At 55.7% G+C, this 21533-nt stretch overlaps 1 protein-coding gene across 1 annotated transcript in view; it reads left to right on the top strand.

Annotated features, from left to right (window-relative positions):
• The window catches only part of LOC119098307 (junctophilin-1), a 44059-nt gene that overhangs the window by 11731 nt on the left and 10795 nt on the right, over positions 1 to 21533 (top strand). Inside the window, exons 2-5 of the mRNA XM_037221229.1 lie at positions 2234 to 2445; positions 7874 to 8151; positions 15741 to 15911; positions 20327 to 20661. Of these exons, the coding sequence (XP_037077124.1) occupies positions 2234 to 2445; positions 7874 to 8151; positions 15741 to 15911; positions 20327 to 20661 (996 nt within the window). The remainder of the gene's footprint in view (positions 1 to 2233; positions 2446 to 7873; positions 8152 to 15740; positions 15912 to 20326; positions 20662 to 21533) is intronic.

Raw genomic sequence — 21533 nt, 5'->3', positions numbered from 1 at the left:
CTGTGTTCTACATAGATATTAGGGCCCCATGAACGCAGATCGTTGAGCAAAATGGGGTCCTCAATTTTTATTGGTATGGCTAACCCATGTTTGCCCTAAAATGTTCAACATTCAGACAAGATTGATCACTGAGAAAAATGATGTGGTATTGTTTTGAGCGTGCGCGTTCACAAATTTTAGCAACGGCAGCCTCGACGCTCGGCGCTGCAGTCTCCGTAGGCCGCGCGGCTTTGGTCCCGCGGTTGAAACATCAAGGGACGGCCAATGGGCAAACGAACAAGATGACGCATTTTGAGGAAGGTGGCCGGTGATCTTGGTAAACTTGCATGCATGCTTGAGGTAGTACAAAAGTAAGCTAAACGCAACTTAAATCTGAAAAAGTGGGCGGGGGCGGTAAACATTGCTGGTCCCCCATCCTGAAAAGTGGGGGCCATGACCTCCTGCCCCCCCCCCTTGTTCTTAACCCATGCTCTCAGCAATGAAATAGAAAGCGGCTTAGCGTCATAAAAAACAAGTGAAGGGCCAGTAAATCTGTCGAGTAGAAAACGAGACTGCCTGGACCCAGTCCGAATGAATATCTTCGTAGGGATCTTAGCGGGGCCTGCCATTCCACTGGCATAGCGGCGAAAGACCATCGGTGTATTTGCAAGAATCGGCATAAGCTGTCGTAAGCAGTAAGTAAGCATCTGGCGCGCTTCTTTACCCAGCTGGCATGTGTTTGACGAGGGTGTACCAATGTCGTACTAATGAAGACATCATCAATCGGAGCGACATGGAACAAAGACCCAGCTGAGTTGTTGCCATTTCCGCCCTCGCTGGCATGTCCGGCACCTGCTGCTTTTGTTGAAGTCTGAGCTGGTGGCTGGCACCCAATGCGTCGGTTCGAAAGGCCGTGTTCAATCCCTGCCATTCTCGCGCGCAGTGAGATGCAGGGACGAATGGCTTTTGCTGACAGCCCGAAGCCTACGAGCCGATGCACGTGGCCTCGGATTGTGGGGACTTCAGCTCAGGATTATATGGAAATACGGAGCCGAAGGATAAACGTGCTATGCTGATCGCCCAGCTCGCATGCCGCGGTTTTTAATGCGATCGTGGTCCTACTGGAACAAGGCTTCTTACCTTTGCGGACATACGGATGAATTAATGGTGCATAATATCACATCAATGACTTCTTGTATTAACGGAGGGGTAGCAAAAGTCAACGATTACTTGAGAGAATGGAAGCGATTGACAGCACCTACCGCGTTGCCGGAAATCATGCTGAACAAAATCGTGCTGCTCACTTCGATGCTTTTGAATGTGCCCCTTTGATCAGAGACGGGGTTGAATTCCAAAATAAGTCCGTATGATGCAGGTGACTCAGCAATCCGGGCTGGACTACCACCACATGCATCTCAAAAGACCATCGGAAGCAGTTCTTTGAAGGCGCATCGCTTCAATCGCATTCAGTTCTTGCAATTCTTACTTCGCGTGAGTTGCATGCATGCCAGTTCCAGGTAACTGCGACTGCGCGATTCGTTCGAAGATCTTCTCCAGCGAGCGTTGCACGCCGTTCGCTTCCTCGAATCGCCCGCGGGCTAGACAGGCCATCAGAAGTGGAGCATCCGTCGATGCATCGCCAACTGTCGCATCGCTGCATGTTAATAGTTTGGCCCGACTTGCATTAAGCGACCAGCCGAATGTGATAGATATTTCTCTAAAGGCCCTGTCCGGTTATCTGTGTACCTGCAGACCTTGTGCGTATTGGGTGCTACTGGATGTCAATTGTGTGTGCAGAACAGGAACATTACAGACAATTCGGTCTCGGAGTGTCCAATCGGAGATGGATGAATCTGGTGATATCTGATGGACATCTGGTAGCAGCCATGACTACGGGGAGTGGCGGAGAGAGCCGGCGTTAGGGAAATATTGTAAGTTCTGATGATTCGTCCAATGTTAAATAGATCTGCCGCGTTCTGGTGCCGCCTCCGGCTTAGAGCGATCTGCCGAGTTCCGGTGCTGCCTCCAATTTACAGCGATCTGCCGTGTTCTGATGATGACAAAAAACTGCTGCAATATGATGGCGGCGCCGCGTCCTTGAGCCAGAGGAAGATGTTGCTCCTAGGCGAATCCCCCCCCCCACCTACCCCCGGTCCCCCTAATGACACGCCCCTGGCGCGAAGTCCAGCCGGAGAACGGCTTCCGGCTCGGCCTGGGCGGCATGTTCGTGGCCTGACCTGACCTTCTGTTGCAGCGGGAGCACGTACGAGGGCCACTGGCAGAACGGACGCCGACACGGCCTGGGTGTAGAGACGCGCGGCCGGTGGCTGTACCGGGGCGAGTGGACGCAGGGCTTCAAGGGCCGCTACGGTGTGCGCCAGTCCACCACCTCGTCCGCCAAGTATGAGGGCACCTGGGCTAACGGTCTGCAGGACGGCTACGGCTCTGAGACGTACGCCGACGCAGGTCAGTTACCCCAACAGCGCCAGAGGGTGTGGTCCCGGGTCGGACACCCTTGGCCCGCGCCGGCTCTCGATGCATTACGCGCCTGGGTCCCGTGTCGCCCAGGTTCTCTCCTGCGACGTGCTGACCTCTGCTTGACCTGGGTCCCGGTGCGGCGTGGCTCGACCTTTCCCAGACCAGCTCGCCCTGTGTCGCGCCGGCCCGTGACACGCCCCAGCGCCGGCGGCCCCGGCAGAGCGACCCGTCCGGCCTGGTAGTGCCGCCCGCCTAGTCGGTGTCGGCTGTCTGGTTAGCGGCGACGCGAGTCAAGGCTCGCCCCGCTGGTGGGTGGCTGAGAGTGAAGCCATGTTGGCTGTCCGGCTGCGGCCACCGGGCTCTGGCGGCCTCACCGGACAACGCGGACGGAGCTGTCTAGCGGAGCGATAACTGTGAACGACTCCGCTGTTTTTCAGGCTACATACAGCGTATGCTGGTGCGCAGTTGGGTATTGCTCCATCTCCCCTCCCCCCTCCTCCGTGCCCGTCCCCGTATTTGCGCTGCCTTTGGGCAAACTTCGCGGTTGGCCCGCTCACCTTCGAAACGTGATAGGTCAAATCCGCAGGAAGCGTAACGTTGTGGCTTTGTCGAGTTACCAGGTGCAACTGCAATCGATTTTACATTTCTTACACCGGTTACTTTGTGGATTGCACAAGCTGTGTCGCTTGTGACCACGCGCGCGCCTTTGCCTTGGTCCACTGACGCAGTGACCCTGCCACAGGTTCAAAGCAGAGTGGAAATAAGTCTTTAAGGCGTCCCTTCCCACGCAACGCCTCTAGCGTCATACTAAATTTCGCCTAAAGTCGCGGACCTATCCCTCCCCTACCCCAGTGCGGCACCCATGCGTTGACGGTGGCGGCGGCGGGTGGGGCAGCTCCCAGCCCGTTGTGTCGTTGGACCGTCTGTCAGGACGCGCCTGTGTCGTGTCGAGCGGCGCTCGGCTGGCGGCAGCCGCATCGGTCCCCGTGGCCGCCTGCCAGCCCTCCACCCACGGCCGGGGCGGGCCGAGCATACCCGGGCCACTGACCGGCTGCCGTGCGATCTGACGTCACTGGTGCTCACCGCCGGGCATGCGGCGTGTCGTCGACCGACCCGCTGGCCTGTAGTGTGACGTCATTGGTGCCCACCGTTGGGCACCCGGTCAAGACACCAGCATGGTCGCTGGTATCACGTCGTCACGTACACATCCGCCGGAGTTTTACCTTGCCCTAGACTGGCCACCCGTGCAGCAGTAAATTGTCAGACGTCAGTTTGCACGCGTGCAGTGTATCTTAGGGCTCTCGCACAACAGGTGGCCAATTTTTACCGTACGGTTGACTGGGTGCCGTCCCTCCGCCGTGCCTGACCTCCCCTTCCCTCCCCCCCCCCCCCTCAGTGTGCCACGCTCCGCCCCTCGGTCGGACCTGGGCTCGCGCCTGACCCGTCAGAGGGCCAGATTTACCGCGCCGCGCCCTGATTTACGTCCGCCTCGGGGCGGCCGTGACGCCGGTAACAGCACATAACGACCGGCACACGATCGCCTGGAGGCGCCGTCGGCGGCGTCTTTAGCACGCGCCGGCCCCGCCCGACGGCGCGCCGCCGGCCGGCCGGGGGCGGGCCGACCGAGCGCCGTGCGCGGCGGCACATCGGCCGGGCCCGGCCAGCCGGCCGGTAATGGGCGCCGCCGTGCCCCACCCCCGCCCCAACCGCCCACGTTAAGACAACGAGCGACCAGTGGATAACGGTAGCGGGAAATGGCTCGCGATGGTCATTAGTTAATGGCGTAATGGCATGGCGGGAAGCGGCAGAGCAAACAGGCCTGGTCTGGGTCGATCCATCGGGGCCAGAAATGTTGGTTCCTGCTATCATAGGGGATCATCCGACGCATGCCAGCTGGGCTGAGATTCTCTCGGAAGGACATGCTCTGCGCGCACAGGAACCTCGACGAACAGTGGCGTACCGTGCGGCCGTCTGTGTCGCCTCGATGTGCTACCTCGCTGGTGCTCCACCTGGTGCACGCGTCCATCGTTTGGCGGCGTGGCTGCCGCGACGCCAGCGGCCCGGGTCTGCGGGCGGTCCGCGGTCGCCGGCCGCGTCCGGTGGCGGTCCGGCCCGCCGGCGTCGCTTTCGCGCCGCCCCAGGCAGGATCACTTCAAAGCGACGGACGTCTCCGCCCCTGCCCCGGCCTGGGAGGCCGCCAAGCACAATCATGGGCAAACACATGAGCCGCCGCCCGTGAGAGACGCCGCCGGCCGGCGCCGGCCGGCGGCCGCGGCGGCACGTCTGGCCAGGAGCCACGTGCCCACGGATGGAGAACGCCCAGGATAACTGCTCTGGAACGGCTGTCGCGGCAAGCACGTTTCGATCCGACGATGCGTTCAGAAGAAGCTAGTTTCCATGACAGCCGGTGAAGCCACAGCCACATCTACCACGCGCATTTGCCATTGACAGACGTGCGTGGGACGCATGTGGGCGTCCGACACGCCTCGTGCCGCCGGCCCGTGGCCTTGGTGTAGCGTGAACGCGGACAGCGGGGTGTCAGTAGCCGACTGTCGCGTCTGACCCGCGTCCAGGATCAGACGCGATGATAGCGCGCCCAGGCCCCGTCCCTCGGGGGGGGGGGGGCCACCAAGGGGGATGGCCGTGATCAGCAGGGACCCCGAATTGGCAACTGGTAAAATTGTCGCTTGTGCCAACATCTATGGCCGGTAGAATTGTTAGTAAAACCATACGTTGCGCTGTCGTAACAGAACATAGACAATGCCATTGTGTGCAAAGTTACAATTTTTCCCCTGTTAACCCTCGCCCTGAAAGAGGATCAGTGCGAACCCCTTAAATTTTTTTGAGGATACCTCTCCGGAATATTGTGCAATCACGCTCAAGTTTTCAGTGGACTATGAAGCATCTTCTACACGTCTTTTTGCATAAAAAACGTGTCACTAGCTTTTCTAGTGTCGGAGCAATGGTGTTTTTTTAGGAACACTGCACGGCGATCTACGGCCTGAGCGGCCGGCGCGGGTGGCAGCCGACGATGCCGCCGAACGCGCGGCGGGCCGACGTTGCTATAGCAACGGAGCCATACACGATAAAAATAATCTAAAAACGCATAAAATATACGCCATTGTACTCATAATTGAACGAGAAGCACGCTTGTATAGGTTTTGCGCCGTCAAAAGGCACGGTGTTGCATGTGTGGGACTGTAGAGCTCACGAAGTGTGATTTTTGGGAACATTTGACTTTTGACCTGGTATAATGGTGTCAACTATTGACCTGAAGGCAAAGAACCCATTACCCATGATGAGATCTCGTTTATTTCAAATTACTGGCGTTGTTTGCTGAGTTTTTTTTTTTGTTAGTTCTGAGATGGCAGGGGTTACATTGACCATACTATCGGTCCGCGAGATGAAAAACGGCGAATCAGCGCGAGGGCTAAGCTGCGAGACAGATGCGGACATGCCGACCATGCGCTGCTTGGTTGCATCGGCTGTCTCTATTCATTGTTTACTTTGAAATGAAACGGTGATTTAAGGCTGATCTTTTTCCGACCCATATGCTTGCACCATGCGATCTAAAACATCTTCAATCGTCCTTTTGACCGTAAAAGCTGCTAACAGCGGTGTTCATCCGTCTTAAGAAACCGCTGCTGCAGTATGTTATTTATCACGTCCCATTCCGCCCGTGTGACTCCGCACTCCACATATGTCGAGCGCCCCTGTTCTGTTGAATTTCTACTCCGAAGGAAACACGACGCGCGTGGCTGCGTCTCTTTTAAGGAGCGAGTGCATCAGTCATGCTCGCGCCTAAATGGGCTGGCTCAGCCAGGATTCGAACATGAGCCCCCGCGAGAGAGCCCGGCACGCTAACCACCCGGCCATTACGTCCCCATCCGAGTGACCACCCGAGATTACTAGGCAACCAACAATCACTGGCGGATCGTTTTCTAGGGCGAAAGTACCAAGTGTCCTGGCCTTTTCTGCTGTCAGCCATTCGGCCAGCTGCACCATGCGTGACACTAGGTCATTTTGTCATCGCCACCTACGCGTTACGCTTTCATGTAGTTTGTTCACTTCCGAACGGGATGTGACGTGAACGACCAGAGCGGTAGTGTGTCATATCCATTAACATGATATGATGCAGTTCAACCAAGATGCAGTACAACCAAGATGCAGTACACGACCTACCAGAGTCTGCCGCAGCCGCTGTCGTCCGCAGTTGAGCTTTTAAGTGGATGATTTGGATCCCGCTTTTCTCCCCCGCTCTTTACCTCACCGGCCATTCCCATGGATATGATGCATCAGTGCCTTACATTGTAATTTTCCACTTGAAATGTGTGCAGTGAGGAAAAAGTCCTGAATGTGCGGAGATGTGCGGAGATTGGAAGCGTGCAGCAAGGAAAAAGTCCTGCATTGCTGTCTGGAAATAATCACCAGAGAAGTCGGAGCGGTTGCAAAACGCCCAGATGCGGCGATGGCCTGCGCGCTAGACTGCACCGCGGAACAATGCTGTATTGCGGCATAGTCTACCCTTGTGGGTCTGTTCGGAACGATGCGCTGGTAGCGAAATTTTAAGTAATCTTCAGGGGTTCTGCCTTTTCACCTGGTTTCGTCTAATCTCTATTCTGCAATATCCTCTGAGTGCTTTCGCTTGGGCTGTGATTGCAAAGAGTGATCACAGGCACGCGTCCGCCTCCTCGCGCAATTACGACCAATTTCAGGCCGACAGATGGTTAGCAAATGCCGATAAATTATGAATATATATGCGGCGGCCACTGAATTGAGCCCTGGAAAGACCTAGATTTCCGAGCTTTTCAACGACTAAAGAACACAAAATGTGCCAAATGATAAAATTATCAAGGGCATTCAATCGGGATGAGATGAGCTAAGAAGATGGCAACTTATTAAAAGACCGTAACTTGCAAAGATAGAAAAGTATTCAAAAGATACCACACAGATCTAGAATTTCTGAACGTCTAGATTTTGAACCGTGAACGTCATGTACATTATGAACGCGTTCAACAACCAGTGCAATCGATTCTGACTCTCTCGCCTACGTTGATCATTCGTTCCCCGTCCGCAGGCACATACCAGGACGGCTCTTGATCTGACTACCTCACCCGCTCGCAGGCACGTACCAGGGCCGGTGGAAGACCTCCTGACCTGCAGACACGCCTCCTGACCCGCCCCGCCCCGCCCGCAGGCACGTACCAGAGCCAGTTGCAGACCTCCTGACCTGCAGACACGCCTCCTGACCCGCCCCGCCCCGCCCGCAGGCACGTACCAGAGCCAGTTGCAGACCTCCTGACCTGCAGACACGCCTCCTGACCCGCCCCGCCCCGCCCGCAGGCACGTACCAGGGGCAGTGGCAGACCCCCTGACCTGCAGACACGCCTCCTGACCCGCCCCGCCCCGCCCGCAGGCACGTACCAGGGCCAGTGGCAGCGCGGCTTCCGGCACGGCTACGGCGTGCGCACGTCGTCGTCGTTCGGCGCTGCCTCGTCGTCCAAGAGCAAGGCGCACCACCAGTCGTCGGCGTCGCTGCGCAGCGAGGGTGCCGGCGAGCCGACGGCCGAGCGCGACCGGCGCATGGCCGACACGCGCGGAGGGTTCGTCCTGAAGGCGCGCTCCGACGAGCCGCCGCCGCGCCGCGGCTCGCTCGTCGAGAAGAGCACTACGCTGAGGAAGAACATACTGCAGGTAAGGCGGCGCGCGGCGCTCGGGGGGAGGAATGAGGGGCTGATCGTGACGGAAGGGAAGGGTAGGGGTTGAGAGGGATGAGGGGTTGATGGTAACGGAGGGATATGTCGAGTGGGGTACGGGGGATGAGGTGGCTGATGGTGACGGAGGGGAAGGTCGAGTGGGGCAGGGGAAGATGAGGGGCCTGATGCTGACGGAGGGGAAGGTCGAGTGGGGTAGTCGGGGTACGGAGAGACGATGCTGGTTCCGCGGCCGCAGCCGGACGTTGTATCGGTTGACGTCATGTTTGACGAGCGTTGCGTGGGTGCTAATGCTGCGAATGGCGTCACGGCAGCGTGAAATTCTCGTAACTGACCACACCAGGGTGAGTCATGTTCGCGGAAGCCCCATGCAATTCTCCACGTTCAGTGTTGCTGTGATCTTTTAGCTTGAATGTCACTAGGTTTCTTTGAACTGGCTTGGGCAGTTCTGGGTGCTGACTGCGTCTTCGGTAGATCAATAGAAGAGCGCAGGCAATAACATTACTTGTCGTGCGGTACTCAGTGGCGGATCAAGGGGGGGGGAGTGTCCTCCCCCTTGGGCTGAAGGGGCACCACAAGTTTTGGTCCACATAACTATTACGTTAAAGACGCACCGAAGTGCAGGGGTACCACAAACAGCGCCAAATCGTCAACTTCAACATGAAGATGATATTAAATTGAACTCTTGAAATAGAGTACGCTAAATCCGGCACACCAGTCCGGGGCAAGATGTTTTACCGACTGAATTATCGATTGAAAAATAGGTATGAAAATGAAGTGGGCGATAACCGGGGACATCTTCGTGAGGGGGTCACCAAGTTCCAGGTGTCAATGCCTCCAACCTCAATGAAATGTGGTTCTTCCCTTGACGAAAGGCTGGATATATCCTTGGTGGTATTAATATAGTTACAAATTTACGAAAATGCACGTGGTGAAAGAAAGATCAATGGCGTTTTTTAAGTCTGGAAATGCAGCGTGCACCCATTTCCGGGGATAAGAAATAATTCCGTTGTGTACAGTGACAGGCCTCGTAATCCACATTGGTAAAGTGAACGCAAGTTGAAGATCAGAAGTCGTTTAAAGGCCATTGATGCACGGTATTATTATGATGCTTTGCGTATAATTACCCTGTCAAAAATTGTTTTCTTTCTCCGACCCTACGTTTTCACCTCACTCAAACGCTTTTTGTTTAGGGGCACACGGCCTCCATAAGTTACTCTTCACACATTACAAGACGTGCGTAACAGTATCAGTCTCCTCTTTGAAACGGACACTTCAACACCATTAAAGTGCAATACTTTAATGATGCTTTGCGTATTACAAGCGAAAAAATTAAGCGCTTGAACTCATTGATGTATTGACAGCTTTACTGGACCAGTTCTGACGAAGATAGTTAAATACTCCGCCAGTTTTGTCGAAGGTAGTTCGCAGTCATGAGGCCTGGGAATGATTCAGTGGTGCTGCCCTTCTCATTTCGCGCCCGCGGGTTCTACCTTTGGCAACTTAAACACTGCCGGTTGACTCTCCTAGCCAAATCCCTGAGCCCTGTGCTTCAGGGAGTCCCTCGTAGAGCCGTCATCAGCGTGGGAACCCACTTTCCCTAATATAAGTGCTGACCACACGCCAAATCTTAGCTTTTAACCCTTTGGACAAGAGGATGGGGTGTTTGTTCTCACCAAAGTGAGAAATAGTTGAGTCCACCTCTCGCCCTTAGCAGACCTTCATCACCTAACAATGAATAAAGCTTTCATCTGTGTTACCTCTTGAGGAACGGCTGACCCTGGTTGAACACATTTACGTCATCGGGATGCGCCCTGAGCTGTTTCCAGCTTTAAGGTACCAGCCACATCGGCTGAAATCGAACGCAGGTGCCACGACACGGACCGAGCGAGAGGTCCAGGCTACCTGAGGCATCTGTGCCTCCTCGAGACATTCCGCCACTTACATCTGTGCCTCCTGTGAGACACTCCGCCACTTACATCTGTGCCTCCTGTGAGACACTCCGCCACATCTGTGCCTGCTCGAGACACTCCGCCACTTACATCTGTGCCTCCTGTGAGACACTCCGCCACATCTGTGCCTGCTCGAGACACTCCGCCACTTACTGCGCCGACCCTCTCCCACCAGGACACAACGTCAGCCACTGCCCCAGTGAACCATCAGGGGCTTTTCACCTGTTCTGCCAACACGACGCGGACTGTCAGATCAGCACGATTCAGTGCACCAGAGCAGTGCACCCAATCTGAGGCCGCGTCAGCAGCTGGACTTCCTTCGCCCGGTTGTAGACAAATGGCTTCCAGCGCTGTCGGCGTTACCAGATCCAGTTGAGAGAGAACACCCACAGCGGTGAGATCCCGCTACCATGGGCTCTGTTCAACGGCAAACAGGAATATCGTCTCAGCCGGAGCGGTTCGCGGCAAAGAACACCGCACGTGCGGCTAGCAGACAGCCCAGTAGCTCCAGACGAGGGGGGGGGGGGGTATTCTTTCAGCGGTGTGACGCGACTCTTAAGCGTTAGCAGGCACACCGCCGCTCCGTATCCCCTGAACGAGGCGTCTGGTATAGCACACAGCTCCAGGCTCGAGGTCTCAGATTACCCGGTCGGCGGCAGGTAATCTGATCAGCGCGGAATCAGCAGCTGCTTCGTCGTATCAAAACCTCGCCACCAGTATGAAACACACGAGACTGTTCGTCAGGGATGACTTCCTCCCACGCCAGTCCCATTTGCCACAGCTCCTGAAACAGACAGACACAATTGCCACGAGGACCAGCGTCAGCGGCCGGTTTGGTCGAGTAGCCGGGCCAAAAGCGCCCGGCACCACCCTGGTAAGAAGAAGTCCTTGGTATAGGTCAGTGTCAGGTCACTAGGGTCAGTGTCTCTACTTAGAGTTCTCTGGGAAGCCACTGGACGCCCAGCACCTTTACTGACTCTCCCATGGTGCCGGACCGTGCCTGTTATCTCAATCGAACACGCGTCCATTGATGGAGTGGCGCTTCGCTAGCAGCATCCTCGCGGGTACCATGACGCGCTGCGCATCTACCAACGTGACTTGCGCCTCCTCCGCCGCATCAGCGCCCGTCAACCAATTGCCAGTATACAACATTACCTCTTATCTCACTGACCTGGCACGAGGAAGTGTACGGTGAAGATGGTGATGAAGAATGACGTTCAAGAGCGAGTGATTTCACGCGACCCCACTCGTCACCAACACACAGGATTTTGACACACAGGACTTTGCTACGGTTACTAGGTTTGGTTCGTTACAGCGCTCACTCACACGTTGCAACGCCTTACAAAAATACTCTTAGAGGCGATGCTACAAAATACTGTTTGGCAGTATCGTATCGTATTCTTCGGTTTGTAACTATGAAATACGACATTACGAAACATGCGATAAAGCATACGTTGAAATACGGTGCTATAAGATACGATGCGAAAACATATGATGCTATGAAATACATACAGAGTTGAGCAATGAGTCCAACGAATGTCTCAATTTGACAGCAGAATGTGTCAAACCCAGAGTAAACAGACAAAGGTGGATCGAAATAAATTGTAAACACGTGAGATCCGTATTGACATCCAGAGATCGTGCATGCAATTACATATGGCGTACACAATCACACAGGTAGCCAGCATGGGCATGACCTAAGGCGCATGATCAAACACTTGCGTTTTGAAATGTGAGTTTTTAATACTCCACGGATGAAGAGATAATGATGGTCGGAGGTGTGCGGTTCGAAGCTGCCGCGGCACAATAAGAAAAGGCCCGCTCGGTGGCTTTCAATCGGCACCAGAGCAGGTGGATACATTGACATGGAGAAGCGCGTCTCCCTCAGGGAAACAAGGGAGCGGGCCTTGAAAAGAGATTGGACGTTGGGGGGCTATTCCTTGCATTGTAGCACTTCGGGCACTTTCAGTACGTTCCTCTCTCTTACCAAGTCATCAATCCGGAGACAGTATAGAGACTCTAGAGTCGGTGTTATACGCTGGCTGTGTTTCATTCCAGAAGTAATCCTGGGGAAATATATAGCTTTCGTAATACTTTGCGCACCTGGACTTGACCTCACCACTCTACACGCATAGAGAGCAAGATATATGTGGAAAACGTAGTATTCGATATAAATTTTGAAAACATCAGGCGTTTGAAAACATCAGGTCTGAGGTGGTACGGCGAGATTAGAATTTCGTCACATTCTTGCATAGTGAAAATCACAGGTTTTCTTTAAATTATGTTTTGAATCTGAGAACAAGGTCTGTTTTGTCTCTGTTCATTTCCAGTGGGCTTGCTCTGAACCAAGCCTCAAGTTCGCACATTAATATTTACAGACAATGTTTTAGCGCGTCGAGATGCTTCTTGTTGGGAGGAGCGTGGTCCACGAGCTGAGTGTCATCTGCGTATGAGATGAAGCGTCCACGTAACAGGCAACTGGGTAAGTCGTCTGTGAATGGGGCAAACAATAGCGGACGGACTATGGAACCCTGTGGCGCCCCGTGGGTTACCGGTAGGGTTGTCAGTCCTCCACGCACCACCTGCCTCCGACCAATCAAATAGCTTTTGAATCAATCAGGATCCGTGCCGTACCACGGAAGCTGTGTTGTAAGGAAACCATGATGACCGCCGTCGAAAACCTTGGATAGGTCGACAGCCGTCAGCGAAGATATCTCTCCGTTGCGATGCTCGTCACCAGCTCTGCGATAGCGTCGAGAAGAGCGTCCTTATTACAGTGACCTTGCCGGTAGGCATATTGAGCAGGGCTGAGAATACCATTGCTGTGGAGATACGTCCTCAGTTTGCTGTCATTGTCGCTGTGGCTTGCTGCAGCGACTTTTTCAAGAACTTAGGATAGCACACTTAAGAGAGGCTATTTATATAAGAGAGACTAGAGACTAAGAGAGACTAAATATGGGACTATCGTAAACTGGTACAGTCAGATCGCCTGATTTCAGGATGGTGCCACACACGCAACTTTTCCCTCGTCGGAGAACACCCAGGTTGCGAGGGGCACTTGATGATCCGCAGGAGATGCGGACAGACTGCAGGGAAGCACCGACACACTGCTATTATCGTTACGCCGTCCACACCACCGCTCTCGAGCTGCTCATCCGCTGGATCGATGAAAATAGTCCAGGGAGAGTAGCGGGCTTAAAAGTGAAGTGAGTGGTACAGACAGCTGGCGGTCTGGTTGGCTGTCCGGTGCTCCCCTCGGTGTGGCGGTAATCCGGGACCCAACCATTGTGAATCGACGGTTGAACCCGTCAGCCAGATCAGGGATTCCTTCCAACAGAGCTTCTCGGTTTGCTGATGGCTTCGCGTTGAAACGTTTGAAAGTAGGTAAAAAAAATTGCCTGCCACGAAAAGTCATCACAGCACAGAAGTTACGTCTAGCAGCGGTCCTGCTCTCATTCCTGGTGAGGTTCGCACGCAGCACCACAACTCCCTGCCAGACCAGACACTCCCATTGCGCTTACCTCCTCGCGCTCGCTGCTCTGCGTTTCTGGTCGTGACCTGGCCTCGCGGCAGCTCCGCGCTCGCTGGACACGGGCGCTAGACCCGCTCTGACCTCCGGGAGGAATTCTACAACCTCAGGGTGGACAAAAAACTATGTTGGCAAAGTCTATTTGGCGATGAGATCGCGGATGACCACCGTACCCTGCCGGCGGCTTCGCCTCGCAATCTGAAGCACAAAGAAGAGAGGTGAAAAACCTGGGAGGGCTCGCCGCTGCACGAGCTGTTTTCCCGCATGACCCTGGCCAACTAACGTTCATCGCCACTCGACATGGGCTTTCCAGTACCAGCCTTGACATTTTCATCACCGCGGGGCATTTTCGTTTTGACATTTCCGTCATGGCGGACATTGACGGCCGCACGGATTCTGGCACCGCTTGCATGCAGCAGCGGAGAAATGCCGACTGGTATAAAGTCACATCACAGACGGCTTGCACGTGATCGCGCCTCGTGCTGCAGAGCCCAGGACCTTGAGCCGGATTGATCAGTGCCTTGAGCCGGATTGATCAGTGGCTTGAGCCGGATTGATCAGTGCCTTGAGCCGGGTTTATCAGTGCCTTGAGCCGGATTGATCAGTGCCTTGGGCTGGGTTTATCAGTGCCTTGCGTCGGATTGATCAGTGGCTTGAGCCGGATTGATCAGTGGCTTGAGCCGGATTGATCAGTGCCTTGAGCTGGGTTTACCAGTGCCTTGAGCCGGATTGATCAGTGCCTTGGGCTGGGTTTATCAGTGCCCTGAGCCGGATTGATCAGTGGCTTGAGCCGGATTGATCAGTGGCTTGAGCCGGATTGATCAGTGCCTTGAGCTGGGTTTACCAGTGCCTTGAGCCGGATCGATCAGTGCCTTGAGCTGGGTTTATCAGTGCCTTGAGCCGGATTGATCAGTGGCTTGAGCCAGATTGATCAGTGGCTTGAACCGGATTGATCAGTGCCTTGAGCCGGGTTTATCAGTGCCTTGAGCCGGATTGATCAGTGAATTGAGCCGGATTGATCAGTGACTTGAGCCGGATTGATCAGTGACTTGAGCCGGATTGTTTTTAAAACCACCGCCGGACGCACGATCACTAAACAAATCCTTTTGCATCATAATGAATCTTTTACGAATACTTTCGGTTTAGTTAAGCTTTGTTACCGATGCACAATGCATTCCGGGCGGCAGTTAGCATAGCATCCATTTTTGACAAAGCGTGACATATTCTTCATATCATATCTTGTTCCGTGACTGATGCGGCCGACTGACAGGGGGCCACCTCAACGATGCCGGGTGATAGTGGGCCACATGAAGTATAGCTGTTTCAGGAATGTACAGAATTTTGAGATACATATAGCATGGGCTCTGAATAATCGCAGAATGAAAGCAAAATTTATTTCAAGATAAAAGCTCAACACCAGAAACTTTCTGTTGCGCGTTTTTGCTGCACTTATTACACCGTCACAGAATGCGACGCTGGCGACCCTCTGGCTTTACCAGTGGTGAAACACTCGTTACCATGGACGTAACCAACCTTTAAATGTCACTGTGGCTTGTTTCTGTATTCCCATTTCCCCAAATGTCAGTGGAGTTTGGACCCACCCGACCTTAGTGGTGGTTGTGCCATGCGTGTTACAAACCATGATATCACGGGGGCTGCATTCGCCTTGTGTCCTGGCTGTGGACAAACGAAATAAATATTATGTCAAGTTAAGTATTCCTGCTATTTTGGACCCCTGTCATTATCCTGTAGCTTGTTCTTGTCGGTATCGCCAGCTAAAATCGCTGCTCGGCAATCATGTGAACTGCTGCGTAAGCCTGATGTCAAGGTGCCAAAGGTGAAGGCTTCGATATACCAACTTGTCTAAGGTACGGCATCTATTAAGGCACGCGTTTGTCAGCTTGGCTTCCTCCCATCGCCGCTCTCCCCTGTACTCAGGGCAAACAACCTGCCTGGAAGCGAAATGGTCCGGGAATCGCAGCATCGCCAGATCATTCGTACATCAGCCGTAGGGCCTAGCATTAGCCTACGACAGCAGCCATCTCGCAGCTAAGCTCAGTGCTCAAAAGCGTGCTTCGTTGCCGGCAGGGTCTCCGACTGCGGAAGCAGCGCAGCACGGGAGACCTCGAGAAGCGCGGCACCGGCAGCAGCATCCGCTCCACCAACAGCAGCGTCTCCTGGATGAGCACCGACTCGAGCAAGTCGCACATGACCAACGGCAGCTTCCACACTGAGTCCAACGGCAGCTTCGTGGTTGAGGTAAGCGATGGGCGCGGTCGGTCATACTTATGTAAGACAGCAGTTAGTCATGCTCGGTCCCTAGAAACCGCCCGTGGCATGATAATTGATAAGCAAATTGAAGGTAAGCATGCATGAGCGTCCAAGGTCTGACAGAGGATACGACATTGGAGGGGAAAAAGCTTACTTGATATCAGGAAGGGAGGCGTTCACCTCCTGGTTTCTCTCCATTTTGAGTCGAAAGTTGTTATGCCGAGTTAACGAGCGTGATCATATCAGGAGATACTGGCTTTACGACGTTATAATGCTACACAACGATTGCACTGGTAGTGCTCGATATTTAGAGCTGTGCTTATCCTCAAGATATTGGGACGTGCTGGGCTCTCTTGAGGATAAGCACAAATCAAAATATTGAGTACCGCCAACATAATCGCTGTTTAGCACTATAACGTCGTTAAACCAGTACATCCTGGTATATTGGAGGCCGTTAACCCAGCATTAGAACTCAAGTTCACAACATATGAACTAAAGCACATAAGAATTATTACAAATTTAGGTTGGTTCTAAACACATTATGTGCACATAACCATCCGTGCGTTCGCATCAAGGTCGCAACGTTCGGATACACAGTTTTCGCAAAAGTCGAACATAAGAACATACAAATGTCATGCAAGAGTTGACGACTTAGAACTGGAGCTCGTAGAGATGTCATGAATGAGTCAGCGGGTCAGAACACGAACACGTGGCGATGCCATGCATGAGTCAGCACATAAGCACTTTACGGTAGCTCCAGGAGTCAGAATGTAAACATTCGGTCGCCACGGGAGTCAGAAATCTGCGATGCATTCCTCAAGGGCGCCAGATGTATCGAACGTCAGAACCCAACCAAAACACCGCCGCCGGCCTTGTGCTCACGACGTGGACTCACGCCGCCATGTCACTTATCGACGCCTTTTTCGGGTTATCACTCCAGAGCCGGCATTGCGAACGGGAGGTTCGCCAGGGTCTTGGCCCATTCCACCTAACCTCCGCTTCAGACCAAGCCCCCGCCCCCTCCCCGATCGTCGGAGTATCCGCGGATTCCGCAAAGCACGCCTGCGACAGAGTGGAGCAAAGCCTCACATCTGAGCGGGTGCCGGAGCTCCGCTGCGCAGCGAGTCGGCTGTTGGCCACGGCGGTACCTTCACAGCCCGCCGGCGCGCCCCGGCGCGCAGCACTAATGGCGCACACGCCGTCTGGCCGACGCAGCTGTGAACGCACCGCGCCGCGGGCCGACGCCGCCGTCGGCGCGGGTCGCCTGCCGTCCTCCGACGGCCGGGGCCGGGCCGCCTGCCGTCCTCCGACGGCCGGGGCCGGGCCACCTGCCGTCCTCCGTCGGTGCCGGCCGCCTGCCGTCCTCCGACGGCCGGGGCCGGGCCGCCCGCCGTCCTCCGACGGCGCGAGCCGCCCGCCGTCCTCCGACGGCCGGGGCCGGGCCGCCTGCCGTCCTCCGTCGGTGCCGGCCGCCTGCCGTCCTCCGACGGCCGGGGCCGGGCCGCCCGCCGTTCTCCGACGGCCGGGGCCGGGCCGCCTGCCGTCCTCCGACGGCGCGGGCCGCCCGCCGTCCTCCGACGGCCGGGGCCGGGCCGCCTGCCGTCCTCCGACGGCGCGGGCCGCCCGCCGTTCTCCGACGGCCAGGGCCGGGCCGCCTGCCGTCCTCCGACGGCGCGGGCCGCCCGCCGTCCTCCGACGGCCGGGGCCGGGCCGCCTGCCGTCCTCCGACGGCGCGGGCCGCCCGCCGTCCTCCGACGGCCGGGGCCGGGCCGCCGCCGTCCTCCGACGGCCGGGGCCGCCGGCCGCCGACCGGACGACGGCGGGCACCGTTTATCCCCGGGTGGGAGCGGGCGCCGTGTCGTAAACGATCACAGCGGGCCGGAAAGTCCCGCGGCTGGTCGGAAAGGGCGCCAGTCTCCGGGTGTGCACCTGGCGTCGCCGGCGGCGGACCTATTGTCGCTCTACGTCATCGCCCGGTATTTTTACCGGCTTGCGTCACCACTGCGTCAACAGATCAACACGCCGCCGCGCGCTTTGGCCTGCTCATTGACTCGTGCACGTTGTTTACACAGAGACACCGTCGTGTCGCGCGTTCAGGCACGCGCAAGGTATTTTCGTCCGCGGCTCTTTGGTCGATCATCCACTTAGTCCCGCCCGTGTCACGCCGACTCGGCCTTCCGGTCCCCGTCACGCTCCCGTCTGGGTCCACTTGAGAAAGCGCTCGGCCTCTCTTCACTCTTCTCCGGCATCGCGGACGTGACCGTCTCATTCCAAAGCACCTGGAGACTGCTTAGCAAGAACAGGGCACTGATGTGTGCATCTAATTAGACGCAGGCCGGGACCGATGAAGCGTGCGCTGGTCAGCTGGGAGAGGCAATCTAGCGGGAAAATTGCTAGCTTCGTCTGAGATAGGGATTACGGGCCATCGCTGAGGCGAGGTGAAGTGAGGCGGGGGGTGAACTGTCACGCCAACTGATGTCACCCGTCAGGTGAGGTGTGTTTGTCACCTGAGGTAAGGCGAGGAGCGAACTGTCACGCCAACTGATGTCACCCGTCAGGTGAGGTGTTCGTCACCTGAGGTGAGACTTCAAGGAATGAAGGCTCGTTCACTGAGGTCAGGCCAAGTGGAATGTAGGCTCGTCAACTGAGGTGAGACTTCAAGGAATGAAGGCTCGTTCACTGAGGTCAGGCCAAGTGGAATGTAGGCTCGTCAACTGAGGTGAGACTTCATGAAGTGAAGACTCGGCGCGGTGCTGTGGAGGTGAGACAGCTGTGTCAGGCTCATCAGCCGAGGCGAACCGTCAGCGACACTGTGGAGGTAAGACAGCTGTTTCAGGCTCATCAGCCGAGGCGAGCCGTCAGCGGTACTGTGGAGGTAAGACAGCTGTGTCAGGCTCATCAGCCGAGGCGAGCCGTCAGCGGTGCTGCGGAGGTAAGACAGCTGTGTCAGGCTCATCAGCCGAGGCGAGCCGTCAGCGGTACTGTGGAGGTAAGACAGCTGTGTCAGGCTCATCAGCCGAGGCGAGCCGTCAGCGGTGCTGCGGAGGTAAGACAGCTGTGTCAGGCTCATCAGCCGAGGCGAGCCGTCAGCGGTACTGTGGAGGTAAGACAGCTGTGTCAGGCTCATCAGCCGAGGCGAACCGTCAGCGGTGCTGTGGAGGTAAGACAGCTGTGTCAGGCTCATCAGCCGAGGCGAGCCGTCAGCGGTACTGTGGAGGTAAGACAGCTGTGTCAGGCTCATCAGCCGAGGCGAGCCGTCAGCGGTACTTTGGAGGTAAGACAGCTGTGTCAGGCTCATCAGCCGAGGCGAGCCGTCAGCGGTACTGTGGAGGTAAGACAGCTGTGTCAGGCTCATCAGCCGAGGCGAGCCGTCAGCGACACTGTGGAGGTAAGACAGCTGTGTCAGGCTCATCAGCCGAGGCGAGCCGTCAGCGGTACTGTGGAGGTAAGACAGCTGTGTCAGGCTCATCAGTCGAGGCGAACCGTCAGCGGTGCTGTGGAGGTAAGACAGCTGTGTCAGGCTCATCAGCCGAGGCGAGCCGTCAGCGGTGCTGCGGAGGTAAGACAGCTGTGTCAGGCTCATCAGCCGAGGCGAGCCGTCAGCGGTACTGTGGAGGTAAGACAGCTGTGTCAGGCTCATCAGCCGAGGCGAGCCGTCAGCGGTGGCGTGCGGCGCCTCACCGCGCCGCCCGCCACCGCCGCGCGTCGCTCGCCGTCGCCCCTCGATCACGTGCCGGCCGAGCCCTGACAGCCGGACCGCCGGCCCGTCACTTCCGGATTCCCCGGGCCGCTGATGGCGGCGAGCGGTAATGGGCGGTCAGGTCAGGAGCGGCCCAGCGCCGCTTATCCTGACCCCGCCGGATCCGAGCCGGTCGGTACCGCAGCTGGGTGTGGCGCGTCCCGCATTGACCGCGCGGCATGCTTCAGCCTGCGGTCAATGATAAATGGGACTCTGCTTTTGCGGCGCAGTTGCGTGTGATATTAAAGTCGCAACCAAAGCGTGCACTGCCTAAGCAATGTATGCCTAAGAGCAATATATGCTTACCAAACAGACACCGGGATGGTTCTTCAGCTGTCTGTGCTGTGGGAGAGAAGACAAGAATTACGAGAACTTCCTCTCTCAGAATGGACCATGTCCTAGTTGTAAAACGATGACTTTTCCTCTCTTTGTCCCGAACTGGCTTGTCCTAACCGTGTCAATCCGCACAGAATTAGTGCAAACGTAAGTGCTGTAACGCTGATGCACCAGTTTTGTACACATTCCGAAGATAGCCTTGTACTCATAGTTTTTGGTCATAACGTACCTACACTGCAAGAGTGGCTACAGCTGGAAATGGCAATTCGCTGGGCATATGGGCCTCCTCCGCCGCCACCGTTGTGAAATGGCTCCTTTCCGTCGACAGGACGAGCAGATGGACAGCAACACCACCGAAACGTACATGGGCGAGTGGAAGAACGACCGACGCGTTGGCTACGGCGTGTGCGAGCGATCCGACGGCCTCAAGTACGAGGGCGAGTGGTACAACAACAAGAAGTACGGCTACGGCGTCACCACCTTCCGCGACGGCACCAAGGAGGAGGGCAAGTACAAGAACAACGTCATCATCACGTCCAACAAGAAGAAGCACCTGTTCCTCATCCGCTCGGCCAAGTTTCGGGAGCGGATCGAGGCGGCCGTGAATGCCGCCAACCGCGCCTCCAAGATCGCCCTGCAGAAGGCTGACATTGCTATATCCAGGTGAGTCTGGCTGACTGCGGTCTGACAGACTGTCGTCTGGCTGACTGCGGTCTGACAGACTGTCGTCTGGCTGACTGCGGTCCGACAGACTGTCGTCTGGTCTTCGGCTGATCGACAGCAGCACGCGTCTGGCCGAATGTCTCAGGTACGCACGCCACAGCGAACAGCAAGCGCAGCGTGTACGATACAGTTGACAGAAAGCACAGCGCGTACGACACGGTTAACAGCAAGCACAGCGCGTGCGAACTGCCGATGCGAGCGCCGCGTTTGTACGGAGCGATTAAACCGGTGCAAAAGAGAAGCAGGCTACAGGCCAAAACCATCACATCGCACTGAGTATTGCAGACCAACCGCACTTATACGCAGGCACTTAACTGATAATGTAACTCCGTATATGTATTGTAATCTAGTGATCTACGCACTTAAAGTGGCAGTGTCCCACCTTTTTGTACTTCTCACTTATGGTTGCGCGAGACGCCTACGGTTTGATCAGCAACACCAGTTTCCTCGAAAAACTTCTGAATAATTTGAAATTCTGATTTGAAGTAGACGACTCTGCGGAGGGAATTTAATTTGACTCCCAGCTCACCACTGTGAAAGTAATACTTTTCATTTGTCGTGCTTTTTTCCAACGTGCCTGCTCTGCAATTTTTGCAAGACCCTGATGTGTCAAAATGTTTATGCGATAAATCCTACGAAAGCTTGAAAACTCTGTTCAGAAAAGAAGACATGGGAACATGAAGTTATTATCCCGCGAATTCACCGAAACGTTGTACTATGGCTTTCGTTTCCCCCTATCGCTTTTATCACAGTGGCTCTTTTCGAGGCGCACTTTGGCTTTGGGAATGGAAACATCATATGATTCATGTGAC

Source organism: Pollicipes pollicipes, unplaced genomic scaffold, assembly GCF_011947565.3.
Source record: "Pollicipes pollicipes isolate AB1234 unplaced genomic scaffold, Ppol_2.1 Scaffold_4740;HRSCAF=5597_pilon_pilon_pilon, whole genome shotgun sequence".
Classification (NCBI taxonomy): Eukaryota; Metazoa; Arthropoda; class Thecostraca; order Pollicipedomorpha; family Pollicipedidae; genus Pollicipes; species Pollicipes pollicipes.
Note: the sequence above shows the minus strand (reverse complement) of the source record. Positions and strands in the feature narration are given on the sequence as shown.